The sequence below is a fragment of the Octopus bimaculoides genome, chromosome 1 (assembly GCF_046866305.1).
Source record: "Octopus bimaculoides isolate indiv1 chromosome 1, ASM4686630v1, whole genome shotgun sequence".
NCBI lineage: Eukaryota > Metazoa > Mollusca > Cephalopoda > Octopoda > Octopodidae > Octopus > Octopus bimaculoides.
Window position 1 is genome coordinate 76,815,685 of NC_142928.1, and position 17,500 is coordinate 76,833,184.

Below are 17,500 nucleotides of genomic sequence, written 5' to 3' on the forward strand. Positions count from 1 at the left end.
CGTGATGGTTCCTATACAAGGCTTAGAAAAACTGAAGAACCGCTGCAATAAGTGCGTCGATCTGAGAGTGAAATATGTTAAATAAAAATCATAATTAACTGATCTTCCTGTATTTTCTTTTACCCAATGCCAGGAACTTTTCAGCACCCACTCAGTGTGGATGTATGTGTGTGTGTGTGTGTGTGTGTGTGTGTGTGTGTGCGCGCGCGTATCTATTTTTGAAGACTCCCACGTCAAGAATTTTACATCTCAACTGTTGCTTTTTCTTCACGTTTATATTTGCAGAAGGACCACTCTCCAAATTTGTGAATTATGGCTTCGGATCATTGCGACCACTAGAGGGCGTGCAGCTGTACAAAAAGATCATGTTAGGACTGACTTTGGGTGCATGTGCACAGCTCTGTCTAGCAGAACATACTTTCAAGTGTGCAACATTTGATTACTTGTTTGCCGATCAGTCATGTCACATGAGCAAATATATTGCTGCAAATGTTCATGGAATCGCGCCTGTCGATGATAGCAACTTTCGAGTCATGCATTACGAGCTGAAAGGTAAGTTAATTGTCATCAATTATGCGTAACATTATAAATGTCAGGGAAGATTATCAATTGCTGTTGTTGTTGATGTTGTTGTTACTATTATCATTATTATCACTATCATCATAAGTCGGTGAGCTGGCAGAATCGGTAGCAAGCTGGGCGAAATACTTAGCGGTATTTCGTCTGTCTTAATGTTTGTAATTCAAATACTTGCCTTCCATCCTTTCGGGATCGATAAATTAAGTGCTAGTGAAAAACTGGGGTCGGGCTAATCGAATGCCCCCACCCCCAAATGTCAGGCTTTGTGCCTATAGTAGAAAGGGTTATTATCACTATCATCATGATGCCTATCATCATCATCGTCGTCACTGTGAGAGAGCAGCATAAGCCATCAAAGTGACGCTGGGATACAAATACACGAAGTCTAATATACCCATCATGACTAATAGTCTGATAAGGTTGCACAATGCACATACATCACAAATATATGTACACAAAATTGTGATTGTGTATCATATGAAGATAACGCCTTCAGTAAAAGCAATACTGTACTTTTAAAATGGAAATCACGTTATGCAACATATGTTTACAGATTAGTAAAGATAGTTCTATATATTAGTCATATGTATGAGGGAGGTGATTATTTAGTTCTGTCTATAACTTGATTTATATTTGAATAAATATAACGTCTGTAACATTATTTTAGAAATGTTACATTGGCTGTTTGGAGAGATAATTAAATCAGGAGACATTAGTTACATTTTTGGAATTTTTCGCATAGAAACACACTCACATATGTGAGTTGGAGAGACATACCTTATTGGCTCTCAATTAAGTTTCAGTTAACGGCTAACTTCATTTAGTATTTTATGTCTGTGACTACTATTTATTGCGAGTCATTCTGTGAATTCTTCCGATAGGTGATTCCGTGTACACTTCGCTGAATTATGGAAAAATGTTCATTCACAAAACTTATAATTTTATGATGCACGTTATAATGACCTACACGTGTTCCTGCTGCACCGACTACTCAGCTCATTAGGATATGCTATATAAAATTATAAAATTAGTTTCGGGGATGAACAAGTTCCAATACTCATTATTATATATTATTATTATTATTATTATATATATATATATATATATATATATATATATATATATATATATATATATATATATATATATATATGTATGTATATTCTAGATCGCTAGCCACTTCGCATTCTTTATTTTCTCTCCTTGTTTCTTTCTGTGTTCCTTTCTGTGGAAGAGCGTAGGCTCGAAACGTTAAAGACTTTTTCAGTTCCCGGGCGTTAAACTAATACATCTGTTTGTTGTCTACACCGCCTGTCTTCATCACACAAGCAATCTACCGCACCAAGACACACCCACACAAACACACACATACAGACACACACACAGTTATATATATATATATATATATATATATATATATATATATATATATATATATATATATATATATATATATATGTATATATATATATATATATATATATGTATATACACGTCTATATACATATACATATCTATACATACATACATACATATATATATATATATATATATCTGTGTGTGTCTGTATGTGTGTGTGTTTGTGTGTTTGTGTGTGTGTGTCTTGGTGCGGTAGATTGCTTGTGTGTTTGCATCTATGAATTTATATACATATATACATACCGTGGCCTCACTTCTAGTAGACGGAAGAAGAGCGTTCTGCTATTTCTCGATAAACAACCTGCGTAGATTTTTTGCTTGTGGCAACTGAAAACTTGTGCTGTACATTACGTCACTCTTTCCATCAAATCGATACTGTCTGTAAAGTTGTAGATTGCGCCATCCGCTAGATATGGAAATGGTAGCAGTAAAACCTAGGTGTTCTTTGCCGAAGAGCACAATGGACGCCTAGTTGGAGAATCGAAACCACGGTTTGACATTTGTGAGTGTAATTCACTAGCTAATAGGCCATGCGCCATCTTACATAACGTACACGGACATACATATACGATTATACACACACACGCACATATGTGTGCACATGTGTTTGTGTCAATCAGCGAAACATTAACACATGTGCAAAATAGACTTGGCTCTCCCTAATTTATGCCTATTAATATATATGCTAGATGTACCTGCTGTAACCCGGTTGGCCAGAAGCACTCCCAGTTAAAAACATTGATGCGCGGCGGGAAAGGAAAAAACATTATGTCGAACTTCATACAATAAACTTCTTAAATAATAGAGGTCTCCTACCTTTGGTGTGACAACATAAACACGACTAAGTGTTTCTTCTTTGAAAACGTACAAATGGCCTCCAACGTTGCATTCTTTATTGCCATTCTTTGTTACTACTGTTCCAAGTGAAATACAAGGTTACTTCCACATAAAGTCATGTTTTGCAAAGTCATCATTGATGCACAAAAAGTTGTTCTCATATGACGTTCATTGACAACCGTATATATTCTCATTATTTCTGAGCAACACTTTTGTTCATCTGGCAGATGAACTTGCTGTGTCATTATTGCCGGTGCTCTTTCATGCATTGAAAATCCTAAAATGGATGGAACTGCTTCGGCTGGTCCAATATACTTACCCATTAGATATTAACTAATTTCGTTATCATTGTTTATTTGAACAGCAGCATAGATATTTCCTTTCAGAGAGTACTTGATGACGTACCTAATTGATCTCACTGAGGCAAATGATTTCAACGTTGCAGTGGAATTTGAATGCTCTTAAAAATGTTTCATTATTAGGTACAACCCATTTGTCATTAGTTGTTTTTCTATTCTTATGAGATTCAACCCCTCCCATTGCAACTGATCTTCATCTATAAAGAGATAGTCTTTGTCTGTTTTTCTCTCTTTTGAGTAAGATGATAAAGATTAATATCTTATTTTAAATAAAATAGTAATTTTCCTCTTTAAGAAAGAGAACAAGAAACCGAGATTCAAAAGATATCTCGTAAAAATATAGGTAGAATTTCTTTCTTTCAGTCTACAGGACTCGAAAGTCGTATCGATGATTAAGGGAAGATGTAAGAAAGAAAAAAGGACGGAGAGAAGTAGCTACCAACGACTATTTAAAGTGTCGACGTTTTCAATTTAATTTTTTTTCTTAAAAGCGTAAATGACTATTTTTAATTGTAATCTATATCAGCTTAATCAAATGGAAAGAAAACAAACTGAGTTTTAGTGTAATATATATGTATATATATATATATATATATATATATATATATATATATATATATATATATATATATATACATATACATGTGTGTGTGTGTGTGTATATATATATACACTCAAAGACACACGAATGAGAAGACAAATGAAAGAAAAGCGCACTCAATACTTTCAGTGGGAGTTACACGTACTATTTAAAACAGATTGATTCGGGTCAAAGCATCTTAAAGTTTCGCAAACCTGTAACAGAAGCCCGTCACTTTCTGAAATATTGCTATATATATGTATACATAGAAGATGTTTCAAAGTGCTAAGATGTGCTAAAGAAGGCAAGATCGTTGTATTAAGCCAGGAACCGGTTCACACATACACCTATTCCATTAAATATATAGCTTTATGCTATAGAGCTATGTGAATGATTTTTTTCGTTCCGCTCGCCCGTGTACTGTTGAATCCGTTATTTTGAATGTATATATTTTTTGGTGGCCCAAATGAGAGTGTTAACTCTTATTTCCAGTGAGTAGACAGTTTATATATATATATATATATATATATATATATATATATATATATATATGTGTGTGTGTGTGTGTGTGTGTGTGTGTGTGTGTGTGTGTGTGTGTGTGTGTGTGTGTGTGTGTATATATGTATGTATGTATATTTATATGTATGCATGTATGTATGTATGTATGTATGTATGTATGAATGTATGCATGTGTGTATATGTTCCTATAATCACATAAGGCTAACGACGTCTTGTATGCCGAAAGTTTGAAGTCGGTTACAATCTTTTCCTTGTAAAATGAATAAATATGCAATTTACTAAACAATATTGAGTGATCCTTCAGTTTTAAACGAAACTGTTGTGATAACTTTATCTTTATGGAAAAATAAGCATTAATATATATATATATATATATATATATATATATATATATATATATATATATATATATATATATATATATATATATATATATATTCCAACTTGTGCAGGATTTTTTTATATTTCCAAATACTTGTTTACACTAATTTGTATATATAGATATAAACATACAATCCTACATGTATTCTTACATTAAGCATTTCTGAACGTCCGCACACTTTGATTTTATCGCTCCCTGATACGCACTAAAAATTTATTGAAAACGCATTAATTGATAGTTGCATTGCATTTTTCCCGGCAGTATTCTCTAACGTATAATTATGTGAGATCAATATCACAGTTTACTGGACTTCTCCTCTTGTTTTTCGTTTTACCTAATTTTATTTTATAATTATTATTTGCCTTCCATTCATTAATTCATTCATTCATTTAATGTTTCATTTTCCCGCCCTTCTTTCTTTCCTTGTAATTATTATTTATTTATTTATCATTCGTGCATCGTTGATTATGCAGATCCAACAAAAATTTCTAAAAGTAACGATTGCTCTTATGAAAAGACCACTTATTATATTTGTAGAACAAATAGTTCTTTTTTATAAAAAAAAATTCTGATGCTCATATCATGTCAGCTGTCATATTTATATTTCATGTTTTTGTTTTATTATATTGATGAATATATTAAATGTTTTTGTTACGAAAACAATTAGGCGGAAAATAACAAACGAGATTACTATTAGAAATTAATTTTATAAAAATATGATTTCATGATTGTCTGAAAAACAATTATTATTAAGATCTTAGCAATAAGGAGGTGAAATTATAATGATGACGATGATCATGAACAGAATAACAACATCATCAACAACAACAATACCAATAAGAAAAATATTAATAATGATAGGACGAGCTGTTGCAGCATTTTCAATGATACATACAACTGCAGCACTAATATCAACAATTGAAATTATATATAAAAAAAATTCATATCGAGTAACATTTTCATAAAAAGCAAATTATGAATCATAAAATTTATCAGCGAAAAGACAGAGCAGCGGCAGTAGTAGTAGTAGTAGTAGTAGTAGTAGTAGTAGTAGTAGTAGTAGTAGTAGTAGTAGTAGTAGTAGCAGTAGTGGTGATGCTGGTGTTACTTTGGTGGCTGATAAAAATACGCAAATTATCAAAAATTAGACATTCAGTCGATTCAAATATCGCCGCAGCCTGAGACATCAAAATGGTTTTGTTGATAATTTAGAGAAATGATTCAATTGGTAACAATAACTCAGGTAGTCTGGAAGATAATTAGTAGTCTCTGAAAATAATTCGTAGTTTATTTTAGTTTTCCTTTCTGTTTTTATTTATTCAATGTTTTTGGACTGCATGAAGTAATAATAACGTTAAAACGAAAAGAAGCCTTAAAATTTTAAAGCATCTAAAGATTCCCTTAAAATTAAATTATACACATACGCACGCGCTCTCTCTCTCTCGTTTGCTCTTTGTGTATATCTCTTCCCAGCCACATGCATACACACTCTCTGTTATATATATATATATACATACGCACACACGCACACACACACATACACACATATATATATATATGTTTACATATACAAATATTTTACTAAATGGCATTTTACAAAGAAGTGATAACAATTTACTTAAGCAAGGAAAACAGAAACAATTTCAAAGTTGTGAAAATTTAGAATAAATTTCATTTTCATAAACTAGTTTATTTCTGAAACAAAAAAGAAAAAACATAGATTTTAAAAGCTTTTAATACAGTATTTGTTACTCAGTTTTAAATAGTTTTCATAACTTTTTAGTGATAGTGTTACATGCTCTCGATGCCTGCTCTGTACAGTAGTGCTGCAATTCTGAAATAGTTAGAAATGAATAGCTATTTGAAATATACAGGAAATTTATCAATTATGTAGACAATTTATTTCAAACCATCTCCCTAAGGTGTAAGAACAAAATTTAGAGACATATTCTGTATTTAGATATCTGTGTAACTGAAACATTATCATAACGGAAAACTAATTTCCTCCGCTGTCAACCACTCATATTCCTTTGACGGTAAGCATAGCTTGCATGCTGTTTAAGTAAAAACTTATTTCTATTTTACTGTAACTAAATATTATAATAGCATAAACAGTACTACGGCCACAGTTTTTGATTCACAAAAGAATGAACGTTTCGCAGTGTCTAGGTGAGTGTTAATACTGCATTACCTTCTAAGTACTAATCCTGCCCACCTTGGTTTCATGCTTCAGCTTCCATAAAATAAGAGCTAGTAATGTAATGGTATCAAATAACCAATTTCTACTAACCTAAATATGTCATCATGTGCAACATTTAAAAGTAATATATTACTTTATTGCGCCAAGTAACTCTGTAGATGGAACTTCCATTTACAACTACCTGGTTTCTTGTTTGATTCCAGTGTTTTATTTTTTACGATAACTTTCGAATAATGAATTATTTGAGTAAAATTTGCTAGATAGAACCTGCGAAAAAGTCTGCTGGAAACATCGTTTCTCTTTGTGGGAGAGAGACCAATTGATTGTCGGGGACTTCACTGCAGTTTGGTGTGTGATAAGATTTCGACCCAGGTATTGGTCTCTGAGATAATTTCCGGTATTCTTGCTACCATTCTCGGAGGCCACAGCAAATGCCATAGTTACTGTCCTTTTGTACTGACTTAAGGCTTAAAAAATACTCATAAAGTCCTCCAATACAAGCATTGTTATTTCGATTTTAGGCTACAGTCTGTTTTTATAAATAAATGCATTAGCTTCATCCTAAGTTATATAGCGTAGCTCTTAAATAATAAAATGTATTTTCCACTAATCCTTCTAAAACAGATCTCAAGATACTTTTACATAATTTGATGCTCGGAAATACATAGTTGCTCTACACTCTATCTTGAAATTACTAGCTGCTATTCTGTGCTTTTCTCGTAGTATAAGTGTGTGATATTCATACGGGATATCCATGATAATGATATTCATACGAGAGATATTTAGAATCATTACGTTGACTGTTTTGGCACTTTACAAAAGAAGTTTATGGACCGACCATTATGTCTTAAGTAATGTCAAGTGGTTTCAGGTGAGAAACAAAATACTTTTATGAATACATTAACATTCACGTTTGGAAAGAGCAAATGAAAGCAAGTAAACAGAATAGGCAAAAGCACAAAATGAAGCCGTACTATACTGCTTTCATATGAATGAAATAGTAATCTGAAGTAATATTTTATTGCATCTTATTTTATTAAAATCACTTTGTTATTTTCATGGTGCATTCCAGAAGAATACCTCGAATACTTCTATCCAACACCTTATTCTGTTGTGTTCGGAAATAACGAGAAAACCTACGACAGAGTTACTCCTAACAGATGTGCTCGGAACTGTCTCGAGGAAACATCAATTATTTGCCGTTCTTTCGACTATCAGGTATGGAATATATGTTTCTGTTTCATTTACAAACTTGTCAGTAGTTGCACAGTCGGTGCTTATCATGGTTATGATGGCTGGGTGTTGTAAGCCTCAAACGTACAGATAACGTAAGTATACGAACCAAAGGAGGAGAAATTAATCGGCAACTCAGTCTGACTTGCAAAGAAGGCAAGTATGTTTCAGATTGATCTTAACGCATTGAAAAGTTATTTTAATATTCCATTCAATTAATGTTTCACATTATGAGTACAAGGATTAAAAGAAAGGCTTGTCTTAATTACATTCATGAGAGTGGAGTCCGCTAAACGCATCCTAGATTCATTTGTAATGTTAAACCAGATACTGTGTCAAGATTACAACTTAAGAAGAGGCACTTATCTTCAACCAGGGTTACACGATATGACATTAAAATTCAGTCATAAGACTGTGAAGGATATAATACATTCTGTAAATCTAAATACGCAATTCCCAAAAGAAGGATGCTGTGGTATTTTATGGCTTGCTTTTGATATACGTATACTTACTTTGTACTAGCACCACGAACCGCAGGAACGGTGAAGATATGAGTGTTTTTTCGTAATCAGACATAATAATGAATATGACTACACTATTTTTTCTCACCGAATCTTTGCTTTCGCCACTTCATTATATTGCGATCATTTCTGATAAATTATCAAGATGCAGACAAGATTTTTATCTTTCAAACCTCGCACCTCAAATCAACTGCGTTGATGTTGAACTGGAAGTATATTATTCTAGTATCAATAATATTCGAAAAAAGAAAAAAAAGATAATAATGACAGAGTTTGATTTAGCAGCAATAGCGGAAAGAGCGAACTTAGAGATTGGCGATTTCTATGTAGCTCAAATTCATTTCCATTCATCATTTATTTTCATCCATATCGCAAACAATTGGTCTAAATTATGTAGCTAACAATCACATAAAACTTTTGCCTCTTTCGTTTGTGCTTTATGGATTAATCGATTATCACTTGTGTTAGGTATGTATATTTGTTCATATATACATGGCATCAGCCAACAACACACACACACACACACACACACACACACACACACACACACACACACACACACATACACACACACACACACACAAATACACACACACACACACACACACACATATATATATTCACGTATTCATTTATTCAAGGAATTCTCAAAGTAATATTGAAGTATCACTTTATGTTTTGTGAGCATGCATTTGAATGGGATATACCATTCAATAAATTTAATCGATTATTGGATATATCTAGCACTCATATATATGTATGTGTGTATATGTCCATGTGCGTGTGAGTATGTGCTTGTGTGTGTGTGTGTGTGTGCTTGTGTGTACATGTGGAATTGTGTAGCGCTGTGTCTGAGTATGTGTGTATGCTTGTCTGTAGGTATGTGATTATATGCATACAGAGATGATTACTATGTCTTGCTTTGAACTAAAAGAATAATAATTATAGGACTCAGGTTTTATATAATCGATTGTTATAGATGTATATATTTATGATATTTTCATTCTGCTTATTACAGTTTTATGAGGCGACTCGAATCACATAGCCTGATTTGCAGCCTCATTAATATTTGTAGTAGGGTTTTTTTTATGAACCTGTTTTGTCTTTTCATTAATGTTCATGCAACTTTTAAAAACTTACACACACACACACACATATATATATATATATAAACACACATATATATATATACACATTTATATATATGTATATATACATGCATATATATATATATATATATATATATATATATATATATATATATATATATATATATATATATATATATATATATATATATATATATACACGTGTGTGTGTGTGTGTGTGTGTGTGTGTGTGTGTGTGTGTGTGTGCGCGTGTGTGCCTGTATATGCATTTGTAAGATCTTGCAACTCATGCCTGTGCTCGGTGGTATTACTCAACAATATGTTGTCGTCTCATCATCCATTGTATATTGTTGCAGTGGTTTTCCATTTCCTACTCGTTGAAATGTTGTGGCCATACCTTTCTTATCTGAGGAAGTGAAACAACAAAATGAAAATGTGTCTTTTATTTCTGTTTTATGTTTTCATGTATATTCTCACATGACATGTAACGATATGCTACATGTGCGCCGGTCGACAGGCATTGCTTGTGGCATGAGAAACGCTTGTTATTTTATGTTAGAGACTGTAAACTGCCACTACAATCTCACCAAATACTCAAGTTTAAAATGAGGTACTGAAATCCTGAAACAAGTATCACCGAAAGTTTAATCAGGAATAAGCAATTTGTAAAGAAGGCATACAGTAAATGAAATTGGTTGCTCACTGGCATGTTTCTCCAGTACAGGAAGACTCTCTTGATTACTATATTTTCCATATAATATATAAAAACATTTCATTGCCTGTTGCTCTCAGTAAATGCATCATGGCCATAGGTAATTGCATTCAAGTGCGCAGTCGATTATATTGAATACAATCCTTGTAGACTTGCTATTATGCGATACGCATTTCTATAATCTAAAGGAACTCGAGCAAAATTATCTATTATATATAAAATACAAATAAACATACATACGGGTGTACGTTTGGCGATATCCCATTACGCAGGAAATAAGATAGGAATTTCTTGAAATAAAACACGTTAAATTTCTATGCAATTGCATGAATCTGAAATTAATATCCTCCTTGTCACTGTGATATTTCTCCTCTTTCAAGTTTACCGTTTCGAAGATGTTCTTTTGGCAATTATTCCCTATAGTTTTTTTACTTCCGTTTTAGAATCCCTGTCTATAATTATTTATGGAGTTCTACTACATGTGTAGTTACAGTTGGTTATATAAAGCAATGATAACTCCCAGTTCATTTTTCTTGCTATTGTTGGCAAGTCAGATTTTGTATTATTTAATCTCTTTATACATTTTATCTCTACTTAATCTACTAAACCTTCCGTCATGATTATATGCTTTCAGCATTTCCTATAAATGAATGCCATTTTTATCGTTTGATAACATAATTGGTCTACAAGAAACCGTAGCTTTTGTAAAACAGCAACACGAGTTCTTTTACAGATCGAAATATATATTTAGTATAGTGTTATTGTCATGTAACATATAAATGTTCTGGACTCATAACAGTATGACTCAGGTTTCATCTCAACTGTTTTTTTGTTCCTACAACAATTTTCATACAAATTTTAGCCATCCGTAGGGCTCGTGATATATTATATATATATAGATGCGTGTGTGCATGTGTGTGAGTGAATGTGTGTGTGTGTGTGTGTGTGTGTGTTTGTGTGTGTGTGTGTGTGTGTGTGTGTGTGTGTGCTGTACATATATCTTCACCCCTTTTGACTTTAAATATGTTTAAATATGTATTCGAGTAGGGAGGCGGAAAGCTAGAGATTGTTGCTAAATGAACGATGGAGCATGGAAATCTACATTTTTTAAAGATTATAGGAATAATTTTATTAGGTCGTCATTTGTAGAAAAAAGTTTGTTAATGTTTTATAAATACAAGGAATTGTTTTATTCATCAAAATATGCCCCTATATTGTCAAGACATTTTTGCCATTTCAGCTGTAGCTTATCTAGCCCGGAACTGTAAAAGCCTGACAATCTAAAGTCAATAATATCTTGGAAGAACTGTTTTACAGCATCTTCGGAATTAAATATTTTTCCTATCAAAAAGTTATCCAAATTCTGGAAGAAGTGGTAGTTAGTGGGGGCAAGATCAGGTAGTCTTGTAGTTTCACCAATGTCATTTTTGCGATGTGTGGTCTGGCGTTGTCTTGCAATAAAATAGAAGTTTATAATCTAGGCTGTTTTTTTCTAAGTTTCTGCATCATCTGGTCCAGTTGTCAGCAGTATACTTCGGTCGTGATTAATGAGCCAGGTTTAATGAAGTCATAATGAATCACACCTGCGCCAGACCACCAAACACACACCATCAGCTTCTTTTGATGAACTTTGCTTTTTAGACCGTGTGTTGGTAGCTCGTCTTTGTCCAACTATTGTGCTGAACGTTTACGGCTGTTGTATTGGATCCATTTCTCATCACATGCTACAATTCGATTAAAGAATGATTAATTCTTGTGACGAGAAAGTAGCAAAATGCAGGCTTCCAAAAGTTGCTGTTTCTGATTTTCATTGCGTTCATGTGGAGCCCACTTATCCAACGTTTTCACTTTACCGATTAGAACTAGTGAGTCAATATTGTTTGCTTGCTAACACCAAACAACAACAATAATTCACAGGCACTTTGATATGGATCTAACTCGACGGTAGTTTCAGTTTGTCATTATTCATCTTTGTTTCTAGTCGACCGCGTTGCTCATTTGTGAGGTCAAAGTTACGAGAACGAAATTTTGCAAATTCATTTGATACTGTCTGCTGTGTAATGAAATCCTCCATTAATATTCCAAGCTGTATGTGATGCTGTATTTCGAAGGAAGAACTCATATTTCAAAACTGTAGCAAAAAACGATTTCTAAATACTTTATAAAGAACAAAATGAGTTAGAATAAAGAAATAGATGTGTCAGCTTTGTAACAAAAAATGAAGATAACCAAATTGTAATAATGGCGCAAAATGAGCAACTGTCAAACTTTACCATATACCTTACTACAAATTTCATACTTGACCTTATAATAATGACATTGCTTAGTTTGAAATTGGATAGAAAACGCATTGCACACAAATTTCATTTCTCATCAACGTTGGATGGCTTGCTGGCTCACTCTGACTGACTTCAGAATAGTGTTATGTATTTGAATATTCAGATTGTTTTCTCTCTTTCGCTTAGCCTTTTGATCATAATTTGAACTAATGGTATCGTAAGAATAGATGAAATCATTTCTTTACTTCTTTCTCATTTACGTTCGACAATTATTTCCATGTAGAATAACAGCATAAATACATTTTAAAATTGTTTTTGTTTTGTTTATTTCACAAAATTTTAGATGATAAGTTATATTTCTAATTTGTTTCATTTATATCTTCAACATTGAAAACTTGCTTGCATTTCCGCGATGCGCCCAATCACACATGTCACTTTTACTAGAAATCGTGATAAAGATTGTAGTAAAGATGATAAAAAAATTGTGATAATCATAGTAATGGTGAAATTAATGTGGTAGTGTTCCAAAAGAGTAATACTAACGATGACAGTGGTTGTAGTAATGATGAGGATGGTAATAATAATCATTATAACTGGAATCATAATGATGATAATATCAATAATGAAAATGAAGTCACATGTTTTAGACCTAACAGTGATGGGAGGAATTGGCGAAGAGAGAGAGACTTCAGTTGTATATCTTGTACTTGCGTTATTGTGCTGGTCTGGAGAAAATGTCTAATGAGCTTCCGGTGGTGGTGAGTGTATGCTGTAATTAGGTTTGAAATAAACACACCAATGGTCGCATCGTCAGCGAGAAAACTGGTAAACACACCAAGCATGCTTAGTAAGTAGGGTAGTAGTTGGAGATCCCGGAGGAAGAAAAATAATACTCGTGGACGAACTCGTGATAGTCAACGGCCATCCAACAGTGGATACGAAGGAAGATGTGGGTTCTCTAAGACTGGGTTGGCAAACCACTTAGAGATAGTTTCATGATAAAAAATACTGGTGATTTAAAGTGCTATCCCAAAATGGGTCGTGGTATATTCAAGTAATAATAATATCTATGTAACCGAGAACGGAACAGTTAATATAAAGGTATGGCACACGACAGGCAAGGAGTAAAGCTCTGGCAGGTCTTCATTAAGCCATTGATGAGAATCGAAGTAAAAAGTGCAGTGGCGGAAAAATGAAATGGAGAAAAAGAAGTAAAGAAGATTGTGACTGGATGTTGGTTGAGAAGTGAAACGAATGAAGAGAGTGTGAGATGAAGCGAGAGTCTTTGAAGCTTCTGTTCAGCGATTGATAAACCAAGCTAGGGCAATTTGTATAAACGATTGTACTACAGGATGAGAGATTGAAGAGATTCAGAGAAGAATAAACAAAATGAACAGGAAGAGTATGAAACAACAGTGGTAGAAAGTGGTAACGAAGGCGTTAGAGATAAAGAAAATGAAAAAGAAGGAAATCAGAATATGTCTAAGAATTCTGATGAAGTAAATAGCACCGACAATGAAGAGAAGGGGATTCTAGAAATGCTGCGTGCTAAAATGTTTGGTGTGAATAGTGAAAAGGTACCAAATGTAAAAGTAACGGGAGCAATAGACAAAGCAACTGGCGTTTTGAGCTTGGTTAAAAGAGAAATCATTAATGACACAAACCAGCTAACCAGCTAATGTTGTCGCTGACATTTTAGGATACTAGCTGAAAATTCTTAAATCAATGAAAGGAGAGGAAAAGACAAAAACACGTTTGAAGGAAAGAATACTAACAGAGTTGGAAAAGACACGGAAACAACTGGTGGAGTTAAATAGGATAATAGCAAGAGAACTCAACTTTAAGTTAGTAATAAAAAAAATGAAAGGACGTTACAAGCTAGAAGAAATGGGAAATCAAAATGCACATAAAGAATTGCCAGAAAGGTGATGGCGTTAAAAGCCAAAATGAAAATATACGAAGCTAGGTGCAAGGGTTGTGAACAGAATAGACTGTTTCAATCAAATAGGTGTCTTTTTGAGAAATATAGACGAACAACATCGACAAGCGTTTCCTAGTGCGGAAGAAAGTAAGCTATTTTGGGGAGAATAGGCCAGTGAAGCATAAAGAATGTGTAAGGTGGCTAACACAGGTTAGTGGAGACATTTTGTATCTGAATAAAGACTAAAGGACGTCAGAATAGATTTCTATTCAGTGAGAGTGAAGTAAAAGAAGAAGACTAAACTGGAAAGGGCCTGGTTCGGATGGAGTACTAGGTTACTGGCTGAAGAATTTTACACGGTTGCTTGAAAAGATCGCTGCACACCTGGATGAACGCCTGCCGCAGGGTCACGTTCGAAACAGTCCTAGAAATGAGACAAATGCCTAAAATAATCCGGTAGCATGTTGCAGGGAAATACCGTCAGCTCTGAGATATATAACGAATTATAAGTTCAGTGAAGCTGCCTAGACATCTAGACATCTGTACGAAATAAATCAGAAGATACATCGTAGATTACCATACCATAATCTGAAATCAACCTGAATGGGCTACTACGGCTACTACACGCAGACACGGGGGAATTACAAATCTATTTGAACTATATATCTAAGCAAAACACCTAGCGCTACAACGACACCTCGCAGTCTACCATAATTTTCTACCACCTTACTTTTGCAAGAAAACATACATATGTATTATATATTATTTCTTTTCCTCATTCTTGAATTTTTCTCTTACATAATTTTTCTTCTTTCAAATATATTTTCTTTACTCCAAAATTTCATCTTGTATTTAATGTTTTGCTCAGCCAAAATATTAAATATATTTAAATGGAAAAAAATTTGACATACAAAATCATGAAAACTAGACAAACGGAAAAGAGAATCTGCAGACTGTGTAAATTATGATTGTTTTCAATGTCTGTCTATACACATGCAAATTTTTTATTACCTCTTTTTCTTTGTTTCTCGAAGTATATTTTTCCTCATATTTTTTTCTTCTTGATTTTGAGCATGTTCACAAATAAACTTTTGAAAAGCGACACCTTCCGACTTCACTGCGAACTAAAATGAAGTTTATTCGACTCCGAACTCACTCGGATCGTTACAATTAATACTTTATTCGGACCAGTCTATCACTGGCAAGGATGCGTCGTATCTCTCATCACGTCTCCCCTTTTGAGATTTCGACTATTATGAGAAAGTGAAATTTCTTTTATTTTTATTCTGTTTTCTTTCCTTTCCAGCACCTCTCCCTCTCTTCCTTTTGCCTAAATTATTCGTTGCTCACAGTACTTTTTCATTCGTTAAACTCAGCACATTTGTCTTTTTTTATATTTTCGAAAATTAAATATTGTCTTTTTTTGTATTTTTGAAAATTTGATATATCTTTCGCGTAGGCATTACTTCCAGATTTTTAGTCTGTTTTCATTTTCTGAAGCTGGTTCTACAAGGTTCAATATCTCTCGGTGCTGGTACTTCAAACATATCATACAAGACTTCCATTGGTATTATCCTTCGTTCTTCTATATGTCTTCACTTTTAACTGATTAAGGTATCTCTTATATTCCGACCGTTGTCCTCTAATTAAATACATCACGTTGCCTAATATTTTGATTACACAGCCATCTTCCCAACCTTCTTTACTATTATGTAATGTTTGAATTGAGCTTCATCTCCTACTTCGAAATGTTTTGTAATATTTCTTGTATTTCCTTCAAATATATTTTTTGTCTTTCTTTTATATCTATTTTTCTCTGGCAATAATTTATCGCAGATTGATTTTATTCTACGCTCGAACATTAACTCTGGTGGTGAATTTCCTGAATTAGTATTTAGATTTGGCGTTATTCTATATATTCTCGGTCTCCGGCCACGATTGGTATTCTACTAGTGGTACTTTGGCTGCCAACGCGCAACCTATACATGCTTGCACTAAATTCTCGATGCCCATGTCCATTGTCGGCCAATGTACAAAGCTTTTCATTAAGCTTTTATTCTGGACTCTCCCGGGTGCCCACAGTGGAATTGTTGCAATATTCGTTCCTATAGTGCACTTGGTAGTATTGCTCTCCACGCGTACATTAAGACATCGTCACAGAGTGAGAAATTATTTGAATTTGTATTTTTATTATGCTTATTTTTTCAAGGTTTCTTTCATTCTGGTGATGTAACTATCCTCTACGGATTTCATCTGTATACCATGTACTGTCACCGGCAGTTCCTGGACCATATTACACACAATAGACGAAATGTGGACTAATGTCACGTTCTTTGTAACAAACCGACCATTGATAATTACGATCGATTTTTGGATCAAAGAAAGGATTGCTTACACATACAGCGAACCTACTACAACGCTGGGGTAAAATATTGCTCAACTACAATTTTAAGATGCTGAATATTCCATTGAAGAAAATTGGTAATGCAGACTGCTTATCGAGGCTAATTCCTCAGAGCATGGAACCACTAGAAGAGGCCGTGATAGCGTCATTGCAATCAGTATATCTATGTTTTTGAGGCATCCTTTTCTTGAATTATTTTCTACATCGTGTTTCAGATCTACCATCCTTTGGCATTCACCTGTTACAGGCTGTAAGGTTAGATCTTGGTTTGCATGTTCCAATTTAGACAGAATTCTTGCTCAAATTTCTGTATCTTCACTTGCTGTAAGGCCTTGTACGAAAATAAAACACTTGAACATCTCACGTGTAAGTTCTTTGGGTTTAAAACATTCACACATCCTGTTGCTACATCCTGCATATGTGATACAATCAACAATTTCTTTTTA

The 17,500-nt window shown here is 33.7% G+C and overlaps 1 protein-coding gene across 2 annotated transcripts in view; it reads left to right on the forward strand.

Moving 5' to 3' along the window:
* LOC106869508 (uncharacterized) overlaps positions 1–17,500 on the forward strand; it is a 1,059,538-nt gene that overhangs the window by 719,326 nt on the left and 322,712 nt on the right. For both annotated transcript variants that reach the window (XM_089352454.1, XM_089352457.1), the window contains exons 4-5: positions 286–552; positions 7,948–8,093. In XM_089352454.1, the coding sequence (XP_089208580.1) occupies positions 286–552; positions 7,948–8,093 (413 nt within the window). The remainder of the gene's footprint in view (positions 1–285; positions 553–7,947; positions 8,094–17,500) is intronic.